Source organism: Panthera uncia, chromosome A2 (assembly GCF_023721935.1).
Source record: "Panthera uncia isolate 11264 chromosome A2, Puncia_PCG_1.0, whole genome shotgun sequence".
NCBI classification, from domain to species: Eukaryota; Metazoa; Chordata; class Mammalia; order Carnivora; family Felidae; genus Panthera; species Panthera uncia.
The window spans coordinates 67,356,517-67,369,730 of NC_064816.1; the positions used below are offsets into that span (position 1 = coordinate 67,356,517).

The following is a 13,214-nucleotide window of genomic DNA, read 5'->3' on the forward strand; positions in this document are numbered from 1 at the left end:
CCTTCATGGGTTTCCCACCATTCCTTGCCTTGCATGGTGACCTTGGGACAGGCTGCTATGGGCTACAAAACCTGGAGATCTCTTGCCTTCTGGTTTATGGTTGGTTTGGCTGATGGGACTGGAAGATGGAAGAAAGTGTCAGGATACTCTTTCCCAGCCAGTCTCTGCCTGACTCATGTCTTTTGTGACCACAAGTCCCATGAGAGGACCAACGGGGCTTTAACTCCATCTGCTCTCTCTTGCTTGTCATGAGTGTTATCACTGCTGATTGACAGGATCCTTATCACCTTGGAAAGTCAGTGGTACAGATAAATAAAGAAACAGCAATTACAAGACATCCTTTTAGGGCTATGACAAAAACTTGGATTTTTTTTTCAGTTTAGTAATTGTATATATAGATTCCTCACTGTATTTATTCATATTGGGATCTCTCGACACTTGACTAGAAACAAAGGGAAGCAAGTGGAATCCATATACCCTTCTATATATGCTTTGGATTTCCCTGGCTGTTTTCCAGTGTATGTGAAGCCCACAATTAGCAAGCAGGAGCCAGAGAATTTCAAGTGGCTGCAGTCAGGTGGGAGCTTGCAGGGAAGGCCCCTCTGCCCATCTCTTTGGGTAGTGCCTGGCCTGCAAGTGACTGATGGAGAGGCCCTGAGCAGTGTGAGAAGAGATGGAGGCTTTCTGTCAGTAACAGGTAGAGTTTGGGCACCGAGCAGAGTGCAAAGCTCCCAGGGGACATGTGCGTTTACTGCTGACATTGTAAGAGCTTTAAAACCATAGATGATTTTAAAAAAAGTGTGACTTTTGAGCAATTAATTGCACATGGAAGGTATGAGCCCTCTATATTAATGGCCCTGGTACAAGGAAGGTGTGGCTTGTGGAACAATACTCATTTATGAAGCCAATCTTCAAAGACATGTTATTTCAAACACCTCAAAGTAGCAGGTGTGTGCTAAAATAAAATAAGATGGATCTGTCTCTGCTCCAATGGAGTTTACTTTCAAGGGGGGAATCACATAAAACAGAGTATGAGACACAGAAGAAGGCCAGAGAAAGATAAAGACTAGAATAACAAATGAGCAAAAAGTGACCAGTGCAAGGATGCCTCCTCCAGCCACACCTGAGCAACATTTCAAGCCTGGGTGATGTTTGAATCCTGCAAAGCTGACTAATTTTCTCACTTTTCATTTCTGGTGTATATAGTGAAAAGGAGGGAGTCACTCCTCCTCCCTGGCAGACCCCTGCACAGGCCTGTTCTGCATCAGGAACAATTTCCAGCTTTACAAAGTCAAGGCTGTGACCGTGATGGGTCTCCTAATCTTTATGATCTGTTTTCTTAGGTGTGATGTATTGGTCACATCAAGAATCATCTTTCTAACTGCGCATGTGGGTGGTGGGATAAAATGTCCTGGGGACTAAGGAAGGAAGGAGAGCCTTGCACCTAGGTCTAAGATCAGCCACAGCCCTGCCCAAGGTTGGGGGGGGGGGGGAGGAGTGGCACCTGCTTGGGCCATCAGATTTGAGAACTCAGGATTCAGGTTTCCTCAGTGTTGTCAACCTCCTGGCTGCAAGGGTGACAGTAACAAAGCCTCGGGCGGGGGCCTCAGTACCCACTCACTGCCCACACATTGTGCAAGGCCTAGAGTGACGTCAAGGTGTGAGCCCTCCTTGGCGCCCCTCGGTATAAGGCCCGCCAAAGAGCTAACCTAGCACTTGAGGGAGCTCAGTTTTCTTTGTAAAACCATTTGCTACAAGACACAAGGATGGCTCGTAGGAAAATACCCCGAAGGGATAGCTGCAGCATCACCGTTTGGCTGAGATGCCCACAACCCAGGTTTCCCTCCCAAAGCTAAAGCAAGCTGTGCCCCAGTGCCTAGGTTTGCTCAGCCATGGCCATGACCGCCCAAAGGAAACCTGTTCCCTGCTCCCAGGACCCCCAAGGTGAGGATGAGAGAAGAGTTTGAATTTCAGGGCTTTTTCAGGGACCCGCGACTCTGCCCACACCCACGTGAATTTCACCATACAATCTGGCGCCTGTGCTGGTTCTGCATCCCTTGTCTCCACCAGCCCAGGGCTAGAGGGACTGGAGGTTCAGAGCTTCAGCCTCACATCAGAGGAGAGGTCCCTGCTCACTTTATAACAATTTGTTGTGCAACGTGCAGCACCACAGGGAACTCATCTGAATGAGCTCTGTGTAGACTGCTAGCTGCTCAGAAAGCTACCTGCAATTTTGTTCCAAGCTAAACAGTAAATATCCTCAAGGAGACTGGGAACGTCCTCAGGCAGAAGTCCTCACATCCCTTCCTTTGGGGAGACGAGGTTAGCTAGCACCTCCAGGGCAGTCATTTTCGGGCCTTTGACCTTTCTGAAGGAGCCATCCAGAGAACTCTGTTACTGCCTGCAATTAATATCCCCGAATAGCCAGTTTCCTTCCTCACTGCAGTGAAGTAACTCACACACGGATAGAGCATCTTTAGCGCCTCTGTGCCAGAGATGAGCAGAGGGCAACCAGCCAGATTGACAGCAGGGGCCGGGCAGTTGGCCAGCCACCTTATCCAGTGGCAGGTGACTGAGGCCACCCTCATGTAGCACATGAGCAGGTCACAGGTCCAGCAAGTCTTCTGTGCTTCTCATTAGACCTCCATCTGTAGCCTCACTCCCTGTTTGCACGAAAACATGCTCAACTGCAAGGTTTTCTTCAAAATGTTGAGTCCCCATAATGCCACCATAGAGCTGACCCCGTGACCCTGTGCCACCATCCAAATGCGGCTCCCTTGGTCATCTCAACGCTCTTACTTCCTTGATGACCTCAGTTCTGTTCACTGAATCATATGTTCTGGAGCCCTGGAGCCCTGGAGCTCCCCTTCTATTGCCTGCACACCCCCTCTGCTTCCACCCCTCCAGCCCTCCTCTCCCTGCCCCAGCAGGTCTCCCCTGAGCACCTCCTGTTTCACCAGGCTGCTCCTTCTGTTGTCACTCTCATCCTAGGCGCACGGCTCTCTGCCCACTCCTTCTTAGCTTTTTCAGGGACCCGCGACTCTGCCCACACCTTGCACATCCATGTTGTCCACTTCACAGCGGTCCTCTGCCCTGCTGGCCCTCCATCCAAGTTCTGCGGGCTCTCACCTCCTCTCACAGCTAAGTCACTCGGCTGTCTTCCAAACCTCAATTTCTAGCCCAGATGCTCTCCTGCCAACCATGGCTCTAGCTCCAGTTACATAATACATCAATCTGTCTTTATAACAGAAACTGCAAACTACCTGTAAAAGAGTGAATTCCTCATCTTTCCTCTAAATATTGTTTACTTCACATAACTCCTGTTACAGCTAGCAGTATCAGCCCACCCAACCGGGAACTCCAGACACATGCTATACTTCTCTCTCTCTCTCACCTCTACATTCTGTCCGTGAACAAACTAGCTCCATCTCTTCTCCCTCCAGGATGTCCCTGAAGTCAGTCCCTTCCTTTTTCAGATGCTGCCTCTGCCTGAGTTTGAACCTCTATTTCTCCCCTTGACTCATCAACAGCTTTATAGCTAGCCTTGCTCTTTCCAGCCTTACCTCCTCAAATGTGTCTCCATGCTATAGCAAGATTTGTTTTTCAAAACCACAAATCCGGTGACAGCATTCTCCATACAGGGTCATCTGCCTCTCCCTTCCGTCCCCAGCCTCACCTCCCACCACAACCCCGAGGTCATTCTCTGCTCTGATCTGTCTTCACTGCTTGCTGAAGGCTCCGTTCCCTTTCATGCTTTTCAATTCTTACTTCCCATTTTGGTTTCTGTGAAGGTCTTCTCTCCCTTTCTCTGCTGAGTCTCTTGTTCAACTATTCCTTAAGACTTGGTGCAATTAATCATCCCCTTTTTTTATAAGATATACTGGGTTCACTCCCCACTCCCCACCCCCTACCTTGGGTGGAGTGAGACATTTCTTCCTGTGATTTAGCACAGTTCTCGGGCTTATATATGCACCCCAGACTTAACACACACAAATGCACATGCACGTTAAGTATAACCTGGCATTTAGGACACTGTAGCGTAGCTGTTGGTCTACTCCTGTGCTTCTCCCACTCCCACTCCACAATTTCATCTTTATATCATCCTGACACATAGTACATACTTGGTTTATAATTGCTAAATTCATGAAGCATCCCCATAATACCTTAGCATAGTCATATGTGGTATCATATTTGAGGAAAATATTTATTGATTGCTCATTCTCATTCATGACTTCTAAGGCACCGTCTTTTTTTTTTTTTAATTTTTTTTTAATGTTTATTTATTTTTGAGACAGAGAGAGACAGAGCATGAATGGGGGAGGGTCAGAGAGAGGGAGACACAGAATCTGAAACAGGCTCCAGGCTCCGAGCTATCAGCACAGAGCCCGACGCGGGGCTCGAACCCACGGACTGCAAGATCACGACCTGAGCCGAAGTCGGACGCTTAACCGACTGAGCCACCCAGGTGCCCCTAAGGCACCGTCTTAAATTTCATGCTCACAGTATAATCTGTGTATGTAGGTACTCTTGTGCCACGGGCACTACAGCACTCTCTACTGTTGGAATGAACCCTGCCTGATATGACCTAAGTCAGAGCTGGCATTCAATTGTCAGGGTCATAAGTCCCCTTAAGGGCCACTTGCCTGCTCCATCGGCTCTGTCTCTGTGTTTCTGCCTCACAGACTTTAACATCCACTCATTGATAAATTACAGGAAAAGGAGCAACAAAGGGCAACCTTTGGTTCTTCCCTTATGTCAAACACTTGATGTAGACACAATGCTGCCTCAGCTCAAGAACTTCAGAGCTCAGAGTTTTTGGAGAGAGAGGACGTGTGCAATAGCTGGAAGCTTCAGCAGAGGTGGGTTATTCGGATGCTGTAAACCAAAATGCGGGGATCAGGGCTCTGAGCCCAGGAGGCCACGTATCACCCCAGGAATTCCCTTTGCCAGTAGCTGCTGCAACACATGATAAACAAGCAATGCCAGATAAGAACCCACATCTGCAGTTTCCAGGACTCATTTCCCTCTTAACAGCAGGAGTACCTGCAGTGAGAGTGGGGGTAATTTTCAATCCAGGTGTGGTGGTGCCACAGCAGGAAAAAGCTTGCAACCTAGATGTCCTATGTGGCTTTTTGGAGACTTCTAATACCCATATCTGAGGTATCTCACCCACAGAATTGCATTGTGTTGACTGATGCTTATCTTCTTACACATCTAAGTGGTAACATGCCTCAATAAAAGAGAACAAAAGAGAGATTGGATTTTCAAGTCAGGAGGATGCTCAGAGAGCACCTGGCCCAACAGCCTTATTTCCCAGTAAGATGCAGAAGCTGACGTCCACAGTGCTAAAACCTCTGGTCCAAAGTAAAAAAAATTCAAACCCACAAATACCTCTAAGAAGCCTCCACCGAGGACTAATGATTTTAGTAGAGTTTTCAATATTTAGTAAAAATTTCAACATTCAACTGTGTCTACTTACCTTAGGGTTTCCTCAGAAGGCAATTACTGGATTTTACATCAATTTGCAATTGATAGTAAATTTGCAGTGTCTTTAGCAATTTATTTCATGTTCTGGGTGAAAATTAACAGTCTTCCTTCTAGGGCTTTGCTGTTCACTCTCATCACCCCTCATAAGATCTGGCCCTCTGCTCTAAACAAGAAATAGTGCTGCTCAAGAAATACAATCCTACTGACTCCTGACCAGGAAAGACCAGAACTTACAAGCACAGAAAGCCAGCCTTCCAGATCTTACCATTCAAGATGGTTTTCCACAAACGCCGACATGGGGCTGATCTGCACCGTGTAGGTATCATTTGCAGAGTACTCAAAGAGCCCGTAGTAAGGGTTGAAGAGCTCCTGAGACAAAAGGAAGAAGAACTCTCGCGAAGGACCACTGTAGTCCAGACTGCAAAGGAAGCAGAGGCCCGGGAAGTTCGTTACATGCGGGAGGTGGGGGCCTGTTTCTATCCAGGTTCTAGTGTATTCTTTCAGACTCAGTTCAGGGAAAGCAGAGAGCAGCCTCTGTTCTTTACAGTGATCCCTGCAGAAGCATAACTTGCTGTAGAAAGTGAGGATGCAGTAATTGGTAGGGATGTTGCTTACTAGATGTCCATGAATAAACCCTTAGGGCAGTATTTCTTAACCTTTTTTTCAATCATATAACACCTATTGTATAAACCACACAGCTGGTCCATTGAAAAGAAGGACTTTGTTGTGAGAGGCATAAAAGAATTTCCCATGATAGTGCATGTGTATGAACTGAAAGAACTTCCCAGTTTGTTTTGATATACCCTCCTAGGTAGGCTGATCCTCCACTGTTGAGATGGTTTTCTATGAAATCACTGAAATGCTATGAAAAATTTGGTATGTAGTGGTGTATGCGTGTTCTAGGAGGAGGAGCTCTGTGATCAGATATTCAGAAGTGTATGCCACCTGAAAAAGTGAAGATCCAACAGCTTAAGTCTGTATTTTTTGGCTCATGCACAGTATAAGGGTATAACCTCAGACTCTAGCACATGTCAATAATCTTAGGCTTTTGAAGAACATGAAATCTAAAGCTTGGCAATACCTGGAGAGAGAAAGACCTCCTGGAAGGACATGATCAGAATCACCTTGGGGCAAAGCTAAGAGCCAGCCTCCTCTTTCCTGAGCAAAATAACCAAGATACGGTGGCTCTGGCCTGCCCACATTGAGTGAGGTGTCTGCATAAAACTGCTGGTGCCTCACCCCTCCTCTCCAACAAAGGTAACGTAGAGTTTGTTTCGCTGAAGCTCCTTCCGGGAATAGGCCATCACCTGATTGAAGGTTCCTTCTAACAAGTGGTCCCGACGAATGATGAGCCTGGGAAGAAGAAGCCATGTGGGCGGTGAGTGGTGGCTCCAAGCTCTGATGTTGGAGGGTGTTCTAGGTGAGCTGTGGGTGCCCTGCCTCTCCAACAAGGTGCAGATTCCATCAGTTCAGCAATGGACTTATTTTAATGCTCTTTGCAAAACATTGGGAGCACAAGGACAACATGTACACTTTTATAATTGGATGTATTCCATCATACTGGACTACTTTTAGGATTCTTTTTGATGAATTCCAAAAAGAATCTCTTAAGTTGGATACCTCAGTTTAGACTCATATTTTAAAGATAAAAATAATAAACCTAGAGGGGAAAAATACAACTATTCACTTAGACCCCAATTACAAAGCTATAGAATCCATGGATTTGATCAATGAGTTAAATTTGTCCCCAAAATAAGTAAAAGGAAATGCACATTATTTTATTCAGTTCAAGATTCTTTGTTTTCTGAAAAGGTTTATCATTAATTTTATATATATGTCTTTGCCTGAAATCTGATTTTTCTCTCCCTCCTTCTCTTCTCTTTCCTTTCTTTCTGCTTCTCTTCCAATTTAACTTTCTTTCTTCTTTCTTCCCAACTTTTTTTCTTTCCTCCTTTACATGAACATGAATATTACCACACCAAGGAACCCAATCTCCAAAAAGTATCACAAAGGTTATGGGGGAGAAAAGGATAGAAAAATCTAGCTTCTGAATTCAGGAATAAGCACGGGAGCACTCACTTAATTTTCCCTGGACCCTGACCAAATCCTTTGGCTTCCAGTTTTCGGTAGAAATTGCGGAGCTTGGCCTCAAAGTCTCTCCGGTAGGGTGAAGGGGCTCTTGCACTGGCTCTCTGTAAACCTGCAGAGAGAAGCACGTGGTCTGAAGGCCATCACTGATATGTGAAGCAATGTTAGAAGAAGGGCCAACCAGAGGCACATTCCTACGTCTTCATATTTTTCTTCTCAAAGAAGTTTCCCTTGATTTCCATTACTCTTTCAGTTACTTTTATAATAAATGGAAAAAATATTAATAAAGAGATAAAGGAATTCTGATGACAATAAACATTTAAGTCTTGCACTCCATTTCAAGTTGTATTTCTCTTAAAAATACCTTGATTAGCATATCTATTGGCTTAATTGTACTTAAATAATCTAAAACAACATAAATCAAACTAGTCTCAATTTTTCTTGTAAGTTTCTATACTATAAGAAGTGATTGTAACTATGATGGGGCAAGTCAGACTGTAATACATATGTATGTCATACTTCTCTAACTATATTGATCCTAAATTAAACATAGGTGTCCAGTAGGGCCCAGAGCATTTAGGAATTTGAATTAGATTACCTTGCATCATAGAAGAAACATTTATAATAATAATAATAATAACAACAACAGCAACAACAATAAGTCATTCACTCTATATAGAAGAGAGTTTTTATATCATTCAGGATCTTTGTAAATGTTTTATTATCTTTATACACTTTTTAATGAAAATAAGGAGTGGAAAAAATAGCATTCTTTTCCAAGTTTTACAGATGGATAGAAATACAGCTTGCCCCTTCAATAACAAATAAATAGTTATATTTAATAGTTATTACTTATAAACAGGTATTATTTATTAGTTATATTGTTAATATAATATTAATAGTCATATAATTGTATATTATTATATTATATATAATAATATATAATTACAATGTATGTTATAATTATATATAATTATATAATTAATAGTTATATTATTAACAACTATTTATTAGTTATTGAAGCCCCTTTAATTACTACTTATTATATTCCAGGTATTGAATCTATATTCTAAAGAATACTGATACCAACAAACTCACAGGAATGAGAATATAATTACAAGTTGAGATGATTGCTGCTCATGAAGGAATGGAACTCAGTTCTTTGAGATCATGTTCTTTGAGAACTTGCCCTCTGGACAAGTTCAGGAAGGCTTTCCTAAGAAATAGCTGAAGAACAAGTAAGCATGAATTAGACTAAACTAGTTAGGAAAGGCCTCTATTGAACTAAGACAAGAGATGAGCTGGGAGAGGAGCAATCTAGGTAGAGGATCAGCATGTGCAAAGGTACTGCAGCAGAATGGAAAGTGGTGCTCCAGTTTATCTGGACCATAGGGTATAAGGACCAGAGTGATGCAACACAAGCGTTGAGAGGTGGGCAGGAGATGATCAAACAGGATAAAGTCTACTTTGTTAAACAGTTTTGTTTAATGCTAAGCACAATAGGCAGCCATTGCATGAGGGCTGACATGATGAGACTAGAGTTATGAAAGCATCAGTCTTTCTGAAGTAGAGGCAAAAATAAATGAGAGGGATAAGGTGGATTTAGAGAGCTTAAATTGGACTAGGGTGGTGTCAGTGGAGGTGAGAAGTAGACAGACTGGAGGTGTGTTTAGGAGGCAATGAACTGGACACAGGTAGTGAGGGAGAGGTGGGCTTCAGATTTTGTAATTGAAGGGACTGCAGTGACAGTCATTGAGAGGGGAACAATGGAAGAAGAACAGATCTGTAGGGGAGATAATGAGCTTGGCCTTTGATGGCATTATCTTTGAATGGATGATTGGAAAGAGATATAGGTTGAGAGAGAAGAGAAGAAACCTGGGACTGAGTCTTGAGCATGGTAGGAAGTGAAGGATGAGTTTGAAAAGGTGACCAAAGTAGTAGATGAAATGCATACAGTAGTGTCACAGAAACTAACTGAAGAGGTGACTTAGGAGGGAGAGCAGTCAATAATGTCAAATGTGGCTTAGTGTTAAATGTGAGAATTACCCAGTGAACTGTGTGCCCAGATGTCATGGTGACCTTAGTGAAGACACCTCCTCTAATGCACAGGTGTGGAGCAGAAGGAGAGGCAGGCTTTGTAAGCTTGTAGGATTGGTAGCAGGCATTTGAGAAAATGTTTATCTAATGGCTTCAATTTTCTCAGTGAAGAGAGAAGGGACATATTTGCTAGGAGAGACACAGAGGGTTGGAGGTTTGAGGGGAGCATAAACACTTGAGATTGCAGTGGAGAAGTTTACAAAGGAAATGTGGCAGAGTTTTCTTTTGGGTGTTCAAGGTCCATGTGAAGTGAGAGATGACTAACTTATAATTTATAATCTGCCCTGTCAGGTGAATTTGATCAAGAACGCCTGAGCACAGATGTAGAAGATGCAGATAGTACACTTGTCTAGGGGCACAGTTCTACAAAAAAAAAAAAAAAAAAAAAAAAAAGAGGGGACCGTGGAATTTATATCACTGGCAGAGATGTTACTGAAATAATGAACCATGGAATCTATGCCAGATAAGGGAAGGACAGAAGGGAGGGGAGAGGTGTGCATGAACTAGAGGTCCTGATGAAGGCAAAGGACAGTAACGGGGAGAGCAGTTGAATAAGTGTGTTGGACGGGAACAGGATGCTTGAGTCAGTGATTTTAGAGATGACAACAAGGGTGGGAAGGTGACTGTGGGAACAAGTGGTTGTGGTGGGGAAGGGGAAGGTCATTCCAGACCAGAATTCCAGAAACCAGAAGGCCAGGGAAATGAATGGGTATCCTTGTGGTTGTTGAAGTCATTCAGGATGATGGAAGGACTCAGCGAAGGAGAGGGAGACTATGAGACAGGTACCATAGTCTTTGGGAATAAGAAAAAAGCTGGTAGATGACAGCAACTGGGGGTGGGGGGAGAGACACCTGAATGGTACAAGCAGGGAAACATGAAGGGCACCAGCCCCACCTTTGGGCTCCCCAGCAACTGAAGTGTGAGGGAACCAACAGCCACCACTTGAAAAGATGTATCCTTAGTGAAATGCCAGGTTTCAGGCTACAGGTAGAACTAGAATACAAGTCTGTAGATGCAAGTATCATTTTCTGTCCAGTAGATTACAGTATATTTTATAATATGATTTTTATGCTTCTGGTATTACCACTGCCCATGATGTATTTTTCTAATCATTTATGCTTTACAAAGTACTTTGGCATAAATATCTATGATTTGCTATCTCTGTAGCACCCAGATAAATTTCATGAAAGTCTAGAAAAATGAGAATTACAAAATTTAACATCAAAATTTTTGGACTGCGTAATCTAGAACCTCATGATCAGAGCTAGGATAATAAAGAATTAAAATGAATTGAATGATTGTTTGGATTCATGGTATTAGTAATGCCTCATTAGGAAACTTGATTCCTTTTATAAAAGTCATACAAGTAATTCTCATTTAGCAAATAACTCTTTATTCTCTATTATTTTTCTATTTGTAATATGATATCTCCCCCATGCAATGATGTTAAAAGCATACTATAGTGTCAAATGTTTCAACCAAAGTGCAGATACTTTATCAGGCTGGAACAATCTCTATAAGAAAATGGCAGATCATCATGCAGACGATGGTCCCCGCAAACGGAAGGCTCTGCTTCCCAAAAGTAAGTCATCCTGTGTGCACGGGAACATTTGACTGTCCTGATGCTGGCTCTGGAAAAGCTCTTTGTCCTCCTTTTCCCAGGCCATGGCATCTCAATTATGTTGTATGTCAGAGGCAGCACACATTGGGCATTTCCTCAGCAATGCCATTGGTGCACTGGTTTGGAGGAAATGACAAGGAGACACTGACTTAGAAACAGATTTTAGCAATTAATAAACTCTAAGAGACATTTCTGAGTGACATGAGTTGGAAGAGGCAAACTAAAAGATATTCTAGTTTTAGAGACCTATGGCAGTACTGAGTGATGCTGAGTGAGACATCCCTTCTGAGGGACTGAGCACACTGCTAAATTCTGTATTTTTTGTGAGTTTCTCCACTGGTTTCAAAAGCCAAGCTCAGATTCTGACTCTAGAAGTTGTGAGATAGGAATCTACTAGGTTTTTTTTTTCTTTTCTTTTCTTTCTTTCTTTTTTTTTTTTTGAGAGAGAGAGACAGAGAAAGAGAAGGAGAGAGAATGTGCATGCGTAGGTGCAGGTTAGAAGGAGAAGGAGAGAGAGAATCTCAAGCAGGCTCCATGCCCAGTGAGGAGCTCAATGTGGGGCTTGATTTTATGACTGTGAGGTCATGACCTGAGCCCAAATCAAGAGTTAGATGCATAACCAACCTTGCCACCCAGGTGCCCCCCTTACTGGATTTTTGAAACTAAATCCCTTTACATTTATCTATATATCTATATCCCTTTACTTTTAAAGTTATGAAAAGAAATTTGGGTTTATCCTCAAGACTTAGAACAAGGTGGTATTGCAATCAAACAAGTGAGGAAAAACTTTCCAGTGTCTGGATCCCATTTGGGAGTATGAATTTGACTTACACTAATTATCTGGATGAACCCAGGAACAGAAGCTTCTTTATTTTCACTAAACAGTTCAGTATACATTTCCACATTTGGAATAGAAATTACCTATAACGAATTTCTGTGATATGAGTAAATTAATCCTAACACATAAAGAAAACTGTAGGGGAACAATTTCACATGTAAGAAAACTCTTCGACAGACAGCTTGGTGGGTACATAATGGTGGTCCCTAGTAACCATATCACCTAGTAATTCCTTTACACGTTAACACAAAGTTACTAAAATTGGTATCTAATAACATTCAGAGTCATAAGGCAGAATGTTTCAGAAAGGGCTCTTCCCTTCTAAGTGCTTGCAGAGTACCTTTGGAATGTAATAGTAATTTAGAACAGGGGTCAGCAGACTTTTTCTGTGAAGGGCCAGATAGTAAATATTTTAGGCTTTCGTGGCCATCTGGTCTCATTGCTACCACTCAGCTCTGTTGTTGTAGTATGAAAGTTGTTATAGAAAATACATAAATAAATAGGTGTGGCTGGGGTCCAATTAAATTCTATTTATAGACACTGAAATTTGAATTTCATATAATTTTCACATGTCATGAAATACTGTTTTTGTAAAAACATTTTCAAATTATTTAAAAATGTAGAATGCATTGTAGCTTGGGGGTATTACAAAAACAGCCAGCAATTTGTCAACACCCAATGTGACAGTGTGCTTTCAATCAGAAAATTGAAAGGGAGGAAGGGAGAGAGGATGTATATACAATCACCTTTTTTCCTCTTCATCTGGAAACACAGATGTCTCTACAGGATACAGAATGCCAAATATTCAAGTTACCTGGGGAGTTCTGAGGTGAGGAACAGGGTGAACAGCGGGGAGAGAAGCTGTACCCGGGATGAAAGGCAGTCTGCAGTGGGACGTAGGACATAATCTCTTCTTCAAAGAGACTGCACAGTGAGAAAAGAAGGAGAAAGAGAAGGAAATGGTAAAGGAGAAGGATGAGAAGGAGGAAGAGCAGGGGGGAAGAAGAAAAAGAAGAAGAAGAAGAAGAAGAAGAAGAAGAAGAAGAAGAGGAGGAGGGGGTGGAGGAGGAAGGAGGAGGGGGG

The 13,214-nt window shown here is 42.8% G+C and overlaps 1 protein-coding gene across 1 annotated transcript in view; it reads right to left on the reverse strand.

Annotated features, from left to right (window-relative positions):
- The window catches only part of HECW1 (HECT, C2 and WW domain containing E3 ubiquitin protein ligase 1), a 235,951-nt gene that overhangs the window by 42,775 nt on the left and 179,962 nt on the right, over positions 1 to 13,214 (reverse strand). Inside the window, exons 18-21 of the mRNA XM_049641299.1 lie at positions 12,946 to 13,055; positions 7,567 to 7,687; positions 6,727 to 6,840; positions 5,753 to 5,905 (exon numbers count right to left, since the gene is read on the reverse strand). Coding sequence (XP_049497256.1) covers positions 5,753 to 5,905; positions 6,727 to 6,840; positions 7,567 to 7,687; positions 12,946 to 13,055 — 498 coding nt within the window. The remainder of the gene's footprint in view (positions 1 to 5,752; positions 5,906 to 6,726; positions 6,841 to 7,566; positions 7,688 to 12,945; positions 13,056 to 13,214) is intronic.